This window comes from Calypte anna, chromosome 1 (genome assembly GCF_003957555.1).
Source record: "Calypte anna isolate BGI_N300 chromosome 1, bCalAnn1_v1.p, whole genome shotgun sequence".
In the NCBI taxonomy this organism is placed as follows: Eukaryota; Metazoa; Chordata; class Aves; order Apodiformes; family Trochilidae; genus Calypte; species Calypte anna.
The window spans coordinates 134,170,072-134,187,160 of NC_044244.1; the positions used below are offsets into that span (position 1 = coordinate 134,170,072).

The 17,089-nt window shown below is 37.8% G+C and overlaps 1 protein-coding gene across 4 annotated transcripts in view; it reads right to left on the reverse strand.

Annotated features, from left to right (window-relative positions):
- Positions 1 to 1,545: 1,545 nt before the first annotated feature.
- REV1 (REV1 DNA directed polymerase) overlaps positions 1,546 to 17,089 on the reverse strand; it is a 52,314-nt gene continuing 36,770 nt past the window's right edge. For 3 of the 4 annotated variants that reach the window (XM_030456388.1, XM_030456401.1, XM_030456410.1), the window contains 10 exons: positions 16,564 to 16,736; positions 13,431 to 13,533; positions 11,032 to 11,188; positions 10,480 to 10,682; positions 8,984 to 9,217; positions 6,021 to 6,129; positions 4,714 to 4,925; positions 4,276 to 4,432; positions 3,339 to 3,441; positions 1,546 to 1,968 (listed from right to left, as the gene is read on the reverse strand). In XM_030456388.1, coding sequence (XP_030312248.1) covers positions 1,857 to 1,968; positions 3,339 to 3,441; positions 4,276 to 4,432; positions 4,714 to 4,925; positions 6,021 to 6,129; positions 8,984 to 9,217; positions 10,480 to 10,682; positions 11,032 to 11,188; positions 13,431 to 13,533; positions 16,564 to 16,736 — 1,563 coding nt within the window. In that variant the 3' untranslated portion in view covers positions 1,546 to 1,856. The remainder of the gene's footprint in view (positions 1,969 to 3,338; positions 3,442 to 4,275; positions 4,433 to 4,713; positions 4,926 to 6,020; positions 6,130 to 8,983; positions 9,218 to 10,479; positions 10,683 to 11,031; positions 11,189 to 13,430; positions 13,534 to 16,563; positions 16,737 to 17,089) is intronic. The other variant, XM_030456395.1, reaches the window with a different exon arrangement.

Below are 17,089 nucleotides of genomic sequence, written 5' to 3' on the forward strand. Positions count from 1 at the left end.
CCTGGGGTGGTTCCTCCCTGGGTGCAGAACTTTGCCCTTCTCCTTGCACTTTGCCCTTCTCCTTGCTGAATTTCACAAGGTTCCTACAAGCCCATTTTTCAGCCTATTTGTCTCCAGATGCAGCACAGCACTCTGCCATATCACCTAATCTTGTATCATCTGCAAACTTGGCAAGGGTGTGCTCTGCCCTAGCATCCAGGCCACAAATTAGGCATTGGAACAGGATCAGACCTGATACTGACTGTGTGGGACCTCTAACAGGACTTAGTGTCCAGGTTCTGCCTGGCCACACAGTTTTCTATCCACATCTCTGTCTCCAGCCCCTACTTCATTGGTTTCTTTATGAGGACGCTACAGGAAATGATACAAAAAGCCTTATAAAAGTCAAGGGAAATAACATCTACTACTCATCCATCACCTTGTAGAAGGCTGCCACGTTAATCCCAGGGTGTATTATGAGAGAAGCCCAGGGCACAATATAAAGCTAAAAAAATGCTGTTGCTGCTGTAACCTGTGCTGCAGCCAGTAACTTGACTGCAAAGTGTTCCCTGCTGGAGCTGTGCTGTGAGCTGAACCTCACCTGCATGTAGCAGCTCCTGCCCTGTGCTACTGGAGGTGCTGCCAGGTAAGAGGATACTGCAAATCCTGCTCTGGGGCTTAGCTTCATCTTTCAGTTCTACAGTCAGCTGGGCCCACACCCAGGGTTATCTAATGGGGGTACTTCTGATTCCCTCTTCACACTCCATCATTTTGTCAGAAAACAAAAATATTTTTCTTACCAGCTGGGTTTTCTTCAAGTAGCCTTCATTCTTTCCAGACACCTTAACGTCCTTGCCTCAGTGTACAGACATGCCTATAGGAGGCTGGTGTACATCTGGAAAAAGCAGACTAGCCCAAAATACAAACTGCTGTAGAGATGGAAGTACACCCCTCCCTACCACAGACACAAAAAAGACAGGCCTGTCTCTTTCACTTCTGCTATTCACTATAACCTGTTTTGTTACGTTGTATAAAGGAAGCCTATGTCAAGGAGCTGGGGGAGAGCAATGGTGTAAGAGCAGAAGGAGGGTCTATCCCTTGCAGGAGCAACAGGACTGACACACGCTCAAACAGTGCTCTACCTGAGCTCTTCCCTCACTTCACTGCAGCACTTTTTCTGGCCAACTGCTCAAAGACCTCAGCTTGTTTTCCTCCAGGAGCATCTCCAGGAGCACACATCTCCAGAGCTGGCAGTACACATGAATACACTGGCAGAGCTCAGAGAGCAACTGTGCTTCAGCTAACACCATCTCTGCCTCCAGCTGAGGACACACCGGTTTCTGTCTGCAAGGAGGAAAGAAAATGTGCCAGTGTCCTGTCCTCAGCCTAAAACCTGTAATGAAGTCAGAGGAGAAGAAACAAAAAGCAGCCAAGTGACCGTACAGCAGCCTCCCTGAGGCAGTGTCACTGTGTAACACTTCATGAAATGAATCAAAGCTGCAGCTTTAATACAAGCGGTGAGCTATATTCAAACTGAAGCATCACAAAATAGAATCAGTACAAAAATATACATACAGTTCTTTATTAAACAACTGTAAACACTTCACTGTAAAAATCCATAAAACTTTATAAACAAACATTTTGTAAATAGATTCTATACTACAATAAAAGAATTTTAACACAATTATTTACATGCAATACTGACAAATTTGGCACTTTCTGAAAAGAAATGTACAAAACACTTTGTTGTTTAAAAAGAAATTTGAAATTATAAAAACTCAGGGCATTACTATCATGCACTTTGCAAATACTTCACAAGCACTTATGGCACAGCTAGCAGAGAGCTCCAGGCTCTCATCAAGCTCTTTACTACAAGTTCAGATAACTTTTAATGTGCTTCCATAAGTTTGTTGTAAAACTACCTGAACATTGTCAAGAATGAAGTCGAATGCCATATTCCAAACTGATTCCACAGATGACTGCATTAGCCTGAGGGGGAAAAAGAAGAGGAGGGAGAAAATTACTATTACAGAACCAGTCTTTTTTACAGCAAGTTTTGGTTTTCATGCTGGAAAGATCATAACAGTTCACTATGAAGAATACTTTGATTCAATTTTGGCAAAGCCCAGTCTCTTCAACTCTTACCTAACAGCATTCAGTGGTGAGATTTCTGATGTGAACAGTTTCTCACCAGTTTGTGAATGTGCATTTTGCAGTGGTTTTAAGACTGAGATCAAAATGGTGACTTTGTATCAACTTCATATTGAAGAATCAGAAAGGGCAGGCTTCTGGATCCTGATCTTTCCTTCCTCATCCCAAGACATCCATGCTACTTTTTTCTTCCAAAAAATGCCAAGGATGATGAAGGCATTTAAATAAGGGGGTTTTGGGGCACTGTTTTATGTTTATTTAAAAGCAGAATCAAATCATGGAGGCTCACAGAGATTTACCTCTATAATTTCTCTGATACTAGAAGTAAATTAAGGAAATTACCAAGGAAAACAAAGCAGCTCTGTACTCTCAAAATCCCCTTCTACATCACTGCTATAGCAGAGGAGCAGAGGGTTTCTCCAGTATCTAATGTGATCTAATGATGTAGTGACCTTCAGTATCACAAACAACAGTACCACACAGACGTGATCAAACAACTGACTCCTCATCCTGCTCTTGCTACCAGGCTTTGGAGATACTCACAGCCAACAGTGCAAAGCTCATACAAGAACCAGGAACGGGACATGTTGCTTTCTGAAGCATTTTATAAAGAATTTACTATACACTGTTCAAGAAAACAGTTTTATACTGCTGTAGTCTTTTGGGTGTTCATTAATCCTGTGAAATAAATATTTTTCACATCTGAAACATGGAAAACTGAGCTCCACTGTTAAATACTGGTAGGAGGTAAGTCATAAATAGAACTTGGGCCTCCTGACTCAAGGGAAGAGTAAAAGAAGCACAAGAACTAAGTAATAAAAAACGGATTTAATAGGTTGGAGGTGAGACACGATCTGTTTACAGCCTGAGAATGAGAGCAGATGAAACAAATGAAAGCTCTAAGGTGCCACAGAAAATTAATGAAAACAGGATGAAGAAAAGGGATGATGACAAAAACTCTATCCTTTGTTTAGAAACAAGAGACTGTGTAGCAAATACTATTAAATGCTACTTTTAATGTTTCACAAATTACCTATTTTAACAGCCCAACTTCCCCCTGTCCCCAGTTTTTGAATAAAATTCAAGCATAAAATATTTATACTTCTCAATGAAATGTCTAATGGGCTTGTGGCCTCACAGTGAATTAGCTAGTGCATAAGTTCTAACAAAAACAGTCAAAATGTCACAAGTACTATCAAATAAGCTACCTTTTCATGTACTTGACAACCAGATCTAACTTTTCCAAATCTTTTTCTTCTATTAGATCAGTACAATACTTCACAACCTGTAGAATGTCTTCTTCCATAGGATCTGTAATTAAAAAAAAATAATTTTCTCTAAGTTTACTCAGAATATAATAATAAAATAACTAGACTATGATGGAAAGAAATTATGCAGTGCCAGTGCATCAGGAGCTGATCTGACAATTGTATTCCCATACCTCCCTCAAACATCAGAAGTTATGAACATAAAAGAACTCCAAGGTCCTGGAGTATGATGTCTTGCAGACCTCTTTCTATGGCAAGAACAAATGACAGGTAAGCTAATATTAACCAAACTGAAAAAAAATTGGGAGTTAGAATGGAATGGGAATTTTGGTACTCTTAGGAGAATCGTAAGGCCCGGGGTATGAAGGATCTTGCAGGTCAGATTTGCCAAGATGAAAGGGCATTGCTAATTGTTTGCCACTTTTGCACTTTATTCTGGAATTCTTTCCTGCAGTTATTTTGAAAAAAAGCCCCAAAACCTGCATTTCTTTGCTTCTAAAATGACATCATCATAATTGAGGAATTTCCTTTCCACAACTTTCATCCTAGTGGTTGTGACATGTTGGACAAAGTAAGGAAAAACTCCCACACAAGTTAACATCAAGGTGTAAGACAAGGGCCTGAAGACAAGGGTTGAAGAGGGTAGGGTAGATTTTCATGATGTTAAGCAAAGAAACAGAGGCTGGCAAAAACACAGAATAACAATGAAGTAGGAAGAATGAAGTTTGTCCAAGATTTCAAGGCTGTTAGACTTCAAGATTACTATGAAAAGCAATCACTGAAAGGAAAAGTGAAGGAAGAATGTAGCAAAAAGCCTACTAAAACCCCATTTTCCTTGTGATGCGTGCAAGTTCACTGCTCCCTCAGCATCCCATACCTGAAATGGTTGTAATCCACTCTTTCAACAATGTCTTTACATCATTGAATTCAACAGCTCCAGCCAGGTTGGGTGCTTGTGGCCTGAAGGAACCAGACTGTTCAGTCTGCAGAGCAGATGGGCCTGAAGAATCTGAAGTTGATGGAACTGCTTCCGGCTGTTCCAAACATAAAAGTTGATAATGCTCAGTCTGCCAAATCGGGTTAGCACCACATACACACACAGATTAAGTGTCTAGCAGAGATCCCAGTAAAGAAAACAAGCAGCATTTGTGAGCATGGACTATGTGGAAAGAAACAGCCACAGTTTTACCAAATTGCTGAATTGTTTTGGCTGGAAAAGGCCTTTGTCTTGCAAATATCTCCAGGGATGGTGACTCCACCACTTCCCTGGGCAGCCTGTTTGAGGCCTGACAAAAGCTGTTATTGTTAAAATTACCTGAGCAGCTGTTCCTTCTTGTTTCAAGAAACCATCTATCAGCTTCTGTGGGCTTCCAGATGTAGCGGGCACATTCTTTGCGGGGCTACCAACGAGTTTATTTTTCAGAGGACTCTGTATCTTTTTTACAGGACTGCCTTGATTTTTTTTCCTGATTTTTTTCTTGTTTTTCATTGTTGCATGCTTCAGATGTAGGAAAGGATTTTTTGACACTGAAAAACACGGTAATAATTAGTGTTGCTACATATAAAAACGCAACACTTTTCCACTGAAAGGTGGACTTTATTTTCCATTTAAGTCTATAGATGAATTGGGAGATCATAATCTAGATAAAGGAACCTTAGCACTCACATGACATTCCAGATATGGGAAATATTTAGGTATTTGAAAAGCACTGCTAGACATCAGTGTACTCAGAGGATATTCAAGTATTCATAAGTCTTTTAATATCAAGGATTTTGGTGCTTGAATTTGAGCAGCTGATGAAATATGAAGCCTTGTTGACAAACTGCTTTGCCTCAGAGCCAGAACACTAAATAGCCTACCTAAATACCCAGATAAGACTTTGCACCAGCAGTTATCTGCAAAACCAGAAGAAAAAGTCCCCCAAATTGCTTTTTTTACAGTTCACCAAGGAATCACTCTCATTCCATCATACTAACATGCACATTAGTTCACTATGAAATCAAGCTTTGATTAAAATAATGCACTATTTAGCTGGCATGAAGCCAACGGACATTTCTAATTTACTTTATGAGAAAGTACGTTCACAAGGAATTAATGTTATTTTTTCCTGCTGATTATAAAAAGGAGACTTGGGTGATCAGCTCAAAGTAAAACCATCCGACTACTAGACATATGGTGAGTTATTTATCTAGAGATATCATATGCATCTTATCTCTGTTTGCCTAAGCATATACCAGTGCTATAGGCTTCAGGGTACCCTAAGTTTGCTATCACAACATAGTTTAACTTAGGTACCAAAAATGCAGTACTTTAAACCAGAAGACACACCATGTTTAGATTCCATTCTGCAAACATGTGGACACAGGTAAATTAAGTGGCAGGGTCTCCATGAATTGAATTAATTACCCATTTAAGTAAAGCAAGGCATCTGTTTGCAAAATGAGACCACAGCTGCTTGTAATTGACAGTCTGTCAAAAATAAACACAGAAGTTTGATTTAACACAGCACCTTCATAGAACCTTGAGTTACATTTTCCAGTTTGTTATTTCGGGTCGCATTAACTCCCTTTGAATAGTAACCAACACCTATACAAAACTACTGTGCAACTATACAAACTCACCAAAAGCATTAGCAGATTGCTGCTCCGACTGCTTTTGCCTTTGATCATATGCATCTTTCAGCTCTGCTTGCAACTCAGCAGGTAGTGCAGCAAAAACCTCAGGGTCCACCTGAACAGCAACAAAAGATGCATTTCATTACTTTACCAGTGAGCAACGCTGCTTGCTTTCCACTCACACAAGAAAGGCACTTACATTTTAGGCCAAGGAAAAAAAAAAAAGATACATAACTGAAACACTGTAAAAAACATTTTACATTTTCATCATGTACTTTAGCTTGTAAAAAATAAGATTTACATTTACTACTACTCCACATTTATTCTTTTATGAAATTTATATTTATGGGCATATAATACACTATTTTCATTCACCTACTTTAATCACCACTATCTTTATTCATGTACAGATACACAGTAACTATATTAACAGCACAATTAAGCCTAACTCAAGAGAATATTCCCTTCAAATTTCCTACTCAAGCACTGACAATCATGGCTTTTCTTCCTCCTTTTCTTTTGATACCTTACTTTCCAGAAGCTGCTACACTCCTCAAAAATATCCTCGGAAATATTCTTGCAATATCTACGTTACGTCAGGAAGGCAGGCTGTGCTAGTCTAATGATGTCTAAAAAATATGATGTCTAAATTATATAGATAATAACATGAACATCCTCCCACAGGTAAAACTCATCAACATTTTTTTCATTTTTAGAACTCCGAGTGCTGACAAAAATTTTTCACTTTATAAAGTAGGCACTAATTAAAGAAGGAAGTGGGGACAATTCTGATCTCAAAAGCTGCATATAATGCACAGAACAAAGCACTACAGTAGAATGTAGCCAATTAAATCCAGCAGCTGAAGATATTTTTAAAATAATAATTTCACATAATAAAACTTTAAAAAAGGTTAATATTCTCTGGCGAAGCATTTAAGAGTCAGGAAATTTGGGAGGCTCTGAATTAACACTGGTTTTTGTGTACACCACTTAATTAACGCAGAAATAATACAGTACAGGGCATGGGATGTGGTTTTGTTATTCCCCCTCTCATTGCCCTCTGAAAGTGTAACATAAAAATTCAGTTAGCAGAGCCATCAGTCAGTCAAGTTCATATGGATTTTACACTGCCTGAGTTTTGGGTGATTCACTGTGCAGCCTCACATAGCTTTCACATTGCTGTAACACATTCACATATTGGAGAACCTTGATTTTATGAATTCATGTGTTACCTCAACATGAAGCTATCAACATTTTTTATGATCTCTGCCATGTGAAGACAAGGTGCAAGGTGCAAATTTGCCACCAGTAATTAACTCCATTACTACAAATGTCCTTTATTTATAAGTATCTGTAATCTTTACTGCTCGCATCCTATGCTTTCACAGGATTCAGCTGCTACAGAGATTTGCAGCTCTTCTAAATTTTAAGATTACTTCATCAACTGATGGAAATGAATGCAACCTATCTCAATTTTTTTAATGGGAGAATTTGCTCAACAAAGGACATTTTCCACATGTTTTTTAATGAATAAACCACTATTAGCCAATTAACTTGGCACCTGGTCATAAAACCACAGTCAAGACAATAGGAATGAATGGTTGAAAAAGAAACCTAATTAAACTACAGAAAGACAACAGGGTATCATTTATATCTGGTATAGATGAAGTACTTGGTTTTGAGTGGTTTGCAATATTTATATACCTGAAACCTATTAATGCTTAGTTCACTGCATCACTTGAAAGAAACTAATCTTAAACGTTTGTATGCACTCATACAATACACAGTCCCACGAAGACTTCAACACTAAAAAAACAACTTGCCCTTGTACAATTAGGCAAAGATGTTATTTTTAAATTAAATCAATACTAAATTTTGAACACAAGCAAAAATTCTTCTAACTACAGAATTTAAAACAGCTGGGGTGAGAGACTTTTATATACTATTCACACAGTATCTCCACAGGGGAAATCCAACTTAGTTCAGGAGTAAAAACTGACACAACTGATTTTGAACCAATGAACATGAATTCAGGTGAAGAAACTTTAGCAGTAGAGTAGACGACACATATTCTAAATAATGATTATGCATGAACTAAAATTTACTGAAAACATGTCAGGAACTTCTTTCTTGTTTTCTCTAGATTCTCTGTCAACTAAGTAGCCTTACGCCTTAAAACCAGCAACAAATACCTCTCTATAGATCTGATGGGGCAATATGACTGTTAACAACAGCAGAGGTACAATGGCACAGCAAATGGAAAAATAAATAAATATACTGCTCCATTTTAGATGATGCATATGCCAGATATTCTGTCCCTGGGTAACCCAACCTTTTATTATTATTTTTTTTACCCTATATTTCTCCAGCATGACCTTGGATGGGAGGTGGAATATCATTAGAAGTATCATTAGTGCTACCTGCTCCCCTGCAGGCCCCTGTTTGGATACATCAATTTGTACTTGCTTCACCCTGGACAAGCTGTATATGAGCTCATTTTAAAAATATGGAGATATGCACAATCTTTAGCCATGCTTGCCTTTCTCCCAGGAATGTGATTTAAACAATCTCATCTAAAGAATGCAGTGGAGGCTGGCTTTAATACCATCAAAACATCCACTTATACAGAGTGAGTCTCCTGTGACTGGCTAAGCAGATTTTAGGACTGCTTCAGACTTATTGCAGTGTAACTCAGCTGCAATGCAGAAAAAAAAAGCTATTTACACACTGGATTGCAAAGCAAAGTGTAAATGAGGTGGCTTTGCATTAAACAAAAGCAAAAACACAGGCATATTGACAACTATAAATATTTAGTTAGTGCTACCATACTATGTGATAGAAAGATTTTAAAGGATCATAAACAATTTTGGATAGTCACAGATTCTAGTAATGCTGTCTCAGGAAAAAGCTGTTATCTCTTCCTATAGGTAAGAAAGTTGATCTTTATTGATAGCCTGCAAACATCCTACCTGTGAAAAAGCTGGTAAGGCTATTACATTAATTCCCATATTAGTATTTGGTTCTTGGAGCTCTGGTATTTGTAAAAGCACTGTTCCAACTGGTTGTGACAGAAGTGTGGTGTTACACCCATTGACTGGCTCTTTTTTGCTATCTCCACAACTCTCTCCTTGCTGAATGGTGTATATTTGCTCTACTTGCTCTCGGAGATCAGGTGGCAGAGCTTCTAACACAGACTTATCTAGCTACAAATAAAAAAAAAAAGCTTTTAGATTTTTCTGAGGAGCAGATAACAGAGTTAGTTTTAATGAAAATTCAGTTTTATAGTTCTTGAGTGTTAGGAAAAATAACATTTCTAATCTGTGTATGCAAACATATTTAGGAACCTGATAGTTACACTTTGCAGCAAAAAGAGGTAAAAATATCATCAAAGACTAAGTAGTTCAGTAAACATGAGTCCTCAGTTTTATCTTTCCACAATGTTCAGTGTTCTAACATCACAAATCATATATAAGGTTTCCTCTACAACTACCCAGTGATAAGGAAACCCAGGTTCTGAGTTTAAATTCTGTAGGCAACATATTGATATGAATACTAAATTGGTGCCTGATACAAAGCACTAAGCAATTAATTTACCATCAATTACTGACTTGAAACGACTCCTCAGTGCCTAAAAGTTGCTATAGACAGCGACAGCTGCACAAGCAACAGAATGGATATAACCGGTAAGCAAACTGACAATCAGATGGACACAGCATCATTTTTCTCACAAGTAAAACTATATAGATAACTGCCACTGTTTGCCAGCAAGTGATGCTAAACAAGACTCCACATGAGTTTTAGAAAACTTTATCTTTTATGATTGTAAAGAAAATTACGAGTTTATGACTAGATTCTGATTTACAGGGATGAACTACACATATCTATGGAAAGCTATGTGGCTAATGGTAACTGGGAGATTTTGATGAAAGCTGTCTGTATTACTAATCTCTTCAGCTACTCTTCCACATTCTGCGTGAGTTCCCTCGTTCCTAATTTGCTATGTGTACATCACTATAAACATTTTCTGGAAACCCTGGGTGTAAAATATCTTGCTGTAGCTTTCCCAGCACACAGTACACAAACAGTGGTATGGGACTAACTCTGACCACTAGCAGTGTGAAAGGTAATGGGCTTTTAGTATTTCATCCTTGCTATCTTTTCCATTCCTGTTCCATTGCAATCTTTTGGCAAGTAATGGGAAGGGAAGAGATACTGGAAAATTCAATTTCTTTCCTCTGAATAAACACAGTATTTTTTTAGTTAGCCTATAAATGATTGCTTTTAAAATCCTTCTACTAAAGCAGAAGAGGTTTATATCAATAATAATTTCTTACTGTGAATCATAGTCTATTAGAGCTTTTTTATTTAAAAAAAGTGTTAGAGGTTTTCTTAGCTCTGTCCAAATAAGACAAACAATCCCAATTATTACAATGCATTGCAGGTGTGTTATATTCTCACGTTTTACCTGGGAAGCAGATGGAACCTCAATACTCAAATTAAGCCTGGATTTTACGCTGATAGGAGAATGAACACCATTCCATTTAACAGAAGACTCGGTGTTGCTAACATTTGAATTGAGACCAGATGGGAGATGGGTACCACGAGGTGGAAGAAAAGTGCAAGTTCTTGAATCAGAAGATATTTCAAGGTCCATAGCAGCCACAAATACTATACACACAAAAACAAAATACAGAATGATCAGCTAACAGAAATACCCTGGAGAATCAAGATACAGTGAAGCTAATTTCTAGTTTTCTTTGCTAAATAGTTTATACAATATATAGCATAATTATGACACTTCCAATTTCAAAGTATCCTTTGTTACTATTTACTTCTTTAAAAGATTGGAATAATTCTATACAAAGTTGTATTTGTAGCATTTTTGTTTGCAGCAGTAAAACTCGCTCTCAAAGCTTATACTAAATGATTTATACTTGTATTAGTTATCCTGAAAGGTAATCTATATTGTAGCCCTTCAAAACTGAACATTCTCATCCAAAGTACAAAGCTTACAGACCTTCCTTATGTTCTTCTTCTGAGCACTTTTTTGCTTTCTGAACATGAAAAAGATCAATAACTGAATGTGATCCACCAGGTAAGTGTCCAGATTGCACTGTGGAGTGAGCTGAAGCATTTTTGCTGATGGGAACCAACTGCTGTACCTGAATTCCAACCTAAATCCAAAACATAATTACATTCATTTTATGAAGCTTTAAAAAATTAAAATAATACAAAATAATTTTTATTTCTTTTACAATAGCACTGCCTTCTCTGACACTGGCTGCCTACTGTGGGTGTAGGAGAAAAAAAGAAGTATTTTGAAATTCGTGTCAATCAAAACACTGCAAACAAACCCCAGGATTATCCTCTAGTCCAACAACTAAGAATTCACAAAGATAATACCATATTAACTTCTGAGATACAGAAAAGTGCTGCCAATAGAACCATTGAGCAGTCCATTTGTTATGAAATTTCTTAGACACTAACAAATACAGAAGTCCTGACCAGAAAGCGATCAGTATTAAACCTGGCTACCTGTACGAGAAAGGAATTCTTTTCCTGTGGACAATTTACAATAAATCCACCACTTCAGTGTACAAATGAGAAAAATAATATTTCACTTCTAGACATAATTATAGCAAAGCCCCAATGAAAGTACTTTGGTGGAAGTAGTCTTTATCAGATGAGGTGTTGCTCATTTTGAAAGATGTCCTAATTTTTCATTAACTTCTAAATGCCAGATCAACAGGGGTTTAAAACCTGTGTCCAACTTAAAATGCACTGGTACTTTGTACAAGTTTACTAATAACCCTCTGTAATTATTAAGAAAAAAACCCCAACACTTAAAAAACCTTGTGTATAGGACTTGGATAGCATGAAGGAGTTAGTGGATGCATTCCCATCAGGTTATCTTCTACAATTAGACAGCAAAGTCTTTGTTAAGAGTTTCTCAGTTGCAACTAATGGAATATTAAAACATAATTGTAACTGTAAGAAGTTTTTATCTGCACTTTTATCTATTTGCTTTGAAATATTTTCAGATTTCAGTTCTATAACTTAAAAGAAGCCTCTGAAATATTGTGTTATCTGTGCTATACAACAACTTCGCATTGTGGGGTCTTTTTTCCTTTTAGGAGAAGTGTTTGAGTTAAACTGTTATCTGGAGTCTATGGGACAGATGAATGGATTCATCTGCCCAAGCGTGGGCATTAACAGTTAAAAATAGGACCTTTACAAACTTTTCCAGATCTTGAGAAAAAGGACACTTTAAAGCATAGCTCACCAATGCATGTTGTCTAGATTGGAGCTATTTCCCTTAAGATTTGCTTAACATGCATTGGAGAAGTCTGAAAAGTCAGTTGAAAGAAAATAGGGATGAATGGCCCCTCAAGAACTGAACAGAGCCACCTTGTCAGAAGCAGTACACTGTTTCACAAACAGCTGAAGACTAACTTTAAAGAAGAATCCTCTAAAGCTCGAAAACAAAGGCCAAAGAAATCAAGTAAAATAGAATTATGCAACAGTCAGAAAAGGCAGGAGACAGTCAGGAAAGGATGCTCCAAATCTTATTGGTTTTCCTCTGTGTAGCTTTAGTGAGGTAGGCACCAACAGGGCATAAACTGACTTTCTGAGCTTATTAATTAACCTTAGGAATAATTTACTAAAGAAGCTAAGAGACTAAAAAAAGACAGGGAGAGGATGTAAATTACCTCCTCAACTCCAAAGAGAAACGCAAGCTGTGGAGCTGACTTTGCAAGGCTGTGAACTACTAAGTGCATCTACCTGACCAATAAATGCAGGTTTGGTTTAGAAAGCCTCTGTGTTCTGTTATAACCTATAGCTAATGCCAAAATAGTCATATCATGTGTTAAAACCACTATGAGAAGATCACTGAGATGAGGAAGAGTGTTCTAAAATAAACCATGATTCAAAAGAGACCACCTTTAAACAAAGGCCATACCATGGGCTGGTAACTTCCCTGTCTCTAAGACTTGTAGTCTAAACCAAAAACTCCCCTGATCTGTATCTTTGATTAACATTACAAACAGTATTTATATTAGTTACTTACCTAATAAGGGTGCAAAAGTTTACAGAAAATTCTAAGACAACATAAAATTTACATGAACTACAGCTAATAAAACTGTGGAAGATGCAGTCTAACGTTGTTACCTCAGACTGTTTTAAATTGTGGACTAATGCACGCCACAATAACATTTTCTTTTTTTCATATCTATGGCTTTGCAACTATGTTTTTCAAAGATAGTATACAAAACATAATACGATTGCATAGCCTAATTCACATAAGATTTGTATTATCTACACTTTTGCTTAAGCTTGGTTATTGTCTACCTTGGAGAACTGGAAATTTATGACAGCTCATAAAGAGAATCAATTACAGTTTTCTGATTAACTCACCCCTCGCATATCTGATATGTTCAGTTTCATTGTGTGAAACATGTTCAGAGTTTCTTTCCCAATTACTTTTGCACTGTCTGTTGCATGGTCTAGAGTCACAGTCCTAAAAAGAATAAAGTATGGTTAAAAAGGAAACTATTCCAGAGTGGACCTCAAAGATAGATCATCATTTCTTAGTATACAGAAACTGAACACTTCTTTTGTCCTGTGATTTCTTTTTAAAGATAATTAGAAATAAGCATTTTCTACAGGAAAAAAAAAGCAGATTACTTACTAATTGAATGTTCTCAGTGTGCAGTCTACAAATTAAATTGTGAAATGTAGCATATATTTATATACATGCTATCTAAGGAAGCCAGACAAAAATGTCTGACTTCATAGTATTCACAGAAACTCACTCATGCATAATCCTTCATTCAAGCTTGGTTCATAATTGATTTGCTCAGTATAATTTCAGTTGTCGACTGTCAAATGTCTAAAGCAAGAGTTTCAGAAGGAATTCTGAAGGAGAACCAGAGATAGAGGTGTGCATGTGGATTACAAATAACAAAGAACTCGGACTAATGGTAAGTACCTTTAGATTTAAAAAACATTAAAATACCCATCTTACACTGTGGGCAATTTTCTGCAACAACTCTCACAAAATTGCCTGGTTGTGTGTTTTACAAACTGCCATCTGAGAGCTTGGCAGGTGTCCTGGTCTGGGCCAGGATAGAGCTAATTTTCTCTTGTAATTTTGCTTTCAGCTAGGTCTCTCATAAGTAGCTGCATTTGCTGAAATTAACAGCAAGTTTCTCAGTCAGTGTCTGCATCTAGTACTGACAATGCTCAGTGTTTATAGTTACAGCTAGAGAATGGTCTGCAGAACCAAGGCCACTGCTCTGTTCTGAGGAACATCTTATGCTCTGGAAAGAGAAAGGGAGTAAAGAAGTCACCCCTGCAACCTCCCTTTAGGGAGAAGTGGACAAGATAAATGACCAAAACTGATCAGAGTATTCTATCCCATGAGTCATACTTAGTATGAATTTGAGGGATCACGAGGCTCAAACCCCTTCCCCTTCCTTCACCCTTTCACCTTTGCCCTTCTTTGCCTGTCCATTTACTTCAGCATCCTAGGAGGATTCCACCCCTTTGTCTGCCTGTGCTCCTGATCTGTGCCAGCCTGAATCTGTGTGTTCCTGCCTCCAGCTGCTGCTGACCCCAGGAGTCCAGCCTGGACCTTCCCAGGACTGCCCTGCAGCCTCGGTGGTGATGTGAGAGTTACTGGGGAAAGGGGGAGGAACGTGATATCATTTTTCTGTATGTTTGTATATATTTAGTAATTTTTGCTTTTTATCATAACTGCTTCATTAAAGCTGTGTAGTTTATTTTCAAACCCATAACTCTTTCTCTCTTATTCTCTCCCTCCTTTCTTTATCAGGGACGGGGATTAATAGAGAGCATCTGTTATTTGGTTAATTGCCAGCCCAGCATTAAACTGTGAAGCAGGGCAGTCGTAGTGCTGAGTAGTTGTGGATTCTCTAATGGCCAAACATTTGAGACAGATGACAACACAATTTTAAGTGTCTAGACAAAATATATGTGAGTGACATAAAGTCTTCTCACAGAGGTAACTGATGTACTTGTAACTTGAAGTTCCACCTCAGTGTTTTGACAGGAAGCCATCCTGACAACTTACAAAACACTTTGATTTTGTGTCCTTAAATTTTACTCTACTTTTGAATCTGTCAAAAAGCACCATTAGCAGCCAAGTCATCTCCAGAAAGGTCTGGTTCTGCTCATATGGAAAGGAGAAGTCTGAATGACATGAAGACTTCCCCAAGCCTTACACATTAACATTTTTAACAAAAAGGAGACTGGTATCGCCATAAAGATGCAACTATGTAAAATACTAGTGAGAAATGCAGGATGGGTCTAAAGGTACACACCATTTCAGAATAATAATTTACAAAGGTCTACTCTGTACTATCAGGACTTGGTATCGATGATGCAGTAAAAACATCATTAACATCTCAGAACTTGAATTTGGTTTTAAGCATGTCTGTGAGTCTGCATCCTGTGTAGGACTATTATTATCATTCTAGGAAATCTTGTAGGATGAGAAAGCACAGTAACTCACTCATATGAGTGGGGGGTGGGGCAAGAAATGGGTCATGAGCTACAGCTAGAGAAAAAACCTTAAATTGAGAAACAGGTCACTTTTAGCTCCAGTATATAATCCCAAACTATTGGAATTACCATTGTACGTAGGGAAAACACACTCAAAAGAAACACCACTCTGAGATTCTAATCCATTTGCATGGATACAGCTTCAGTTTATCTTGGTACTGCTAAAAAGCCTTTCACTGGACTGAACAGAAATGCTCTGACGAAGACAGGAATACAGCACCTACATCATCAAACAGCATAATGTGGATTGTCCAGGGTTGCCAACTTCACTAGTAAAGCCTGAAGCAAAAACAGAGACACTGACAAATGAGACACTCTAATCAGAACTGCGTCAGCTATCTATGAATAACTTGGCATCCTTGGGTGTGCCCTCATCCTACCTTAATGAAGACTTTATGAATTAGGGAAATTTCAGGGCACATGTACACTAACATGCCTGACCACAGAAATGAGGTCCAAAGCACTGACCTGTGGTAAGAAAGCAGTATAGCACTAGTTCCAATAAAGGAGGAATAAAGCTCTAACTCAACACACCCTCAATCCTAAGCATAGGCTGTTAAGAGTAAATCTTCAGTTCAAAGAATTCAGGATGTTGACAGCTCAAATCTTCAGAATCCAAAGTGGTGACCTCTGCAGCTAGTAACTCTGCAAATACTGCCCTAGTCCCTGTACACTGCAGACTTAAGGAGAGAAGTAATGATCAGACATCCTTCTTGACAAGCTCAAAGGCAATTTTCTTGAAGAACTGACTCCCACTGTTAAAATCAGCATGTGACCAACAATCTGTCAATGAGCAGCAGAAAGCCCCTCAAGAAAAAGTAAAGTACACCACACTACACAGTTCAGGGAGAGGAAACAGTTCACAGCAGCAGAACATTTCAACTCAGCTGGTCACTGGAAGAAATAAAAATGCTGCTGCATGCATCTTATAGTGCAGGGTGTAAATGTGTCTTCTACAAGTTACCTGGCAATATTGTCACAGATTCCATGACCTCCGTATTTTGCAGGCTCCACTGGTGCCCCGGCCTTTCTGACCATGATTTTAAGGGTCAATCGCTTACCCTTCATACCAGCAGCTTCAAGTCTACGTTGGATTTCTTCTGAGAGGCTCAGGAGGAAAGCTTCTGCTTCCTTAGGCTGAAGGCAAAAAACAACATGTTTAGATCATAACTGGTTTTCAAATACTGAAGGTAAATCATTATTAAGGATTAATGCAAACCAGACTGCAAACTGAAAAGAACAAACGGACTTATAGGGGATTGTCTTATTTAAAGTTGAGTCTTTTGTTTACACTGAATGTCAATGAAGTAGGTACATTCCATTTCTAATGCTGAAATCATTAGGAAATACTACTTTTGGAAGTATGTCTTCTAAAAAAGTTATTTAGAAATCCCAGCACAGAACTGCAGGTCTAACTTTAGAGTACACACCTAAAAGATGAAGAATGGAAGGCTTAGAAAGAAAATGTTTTTCACCATGAGGAATGTCAA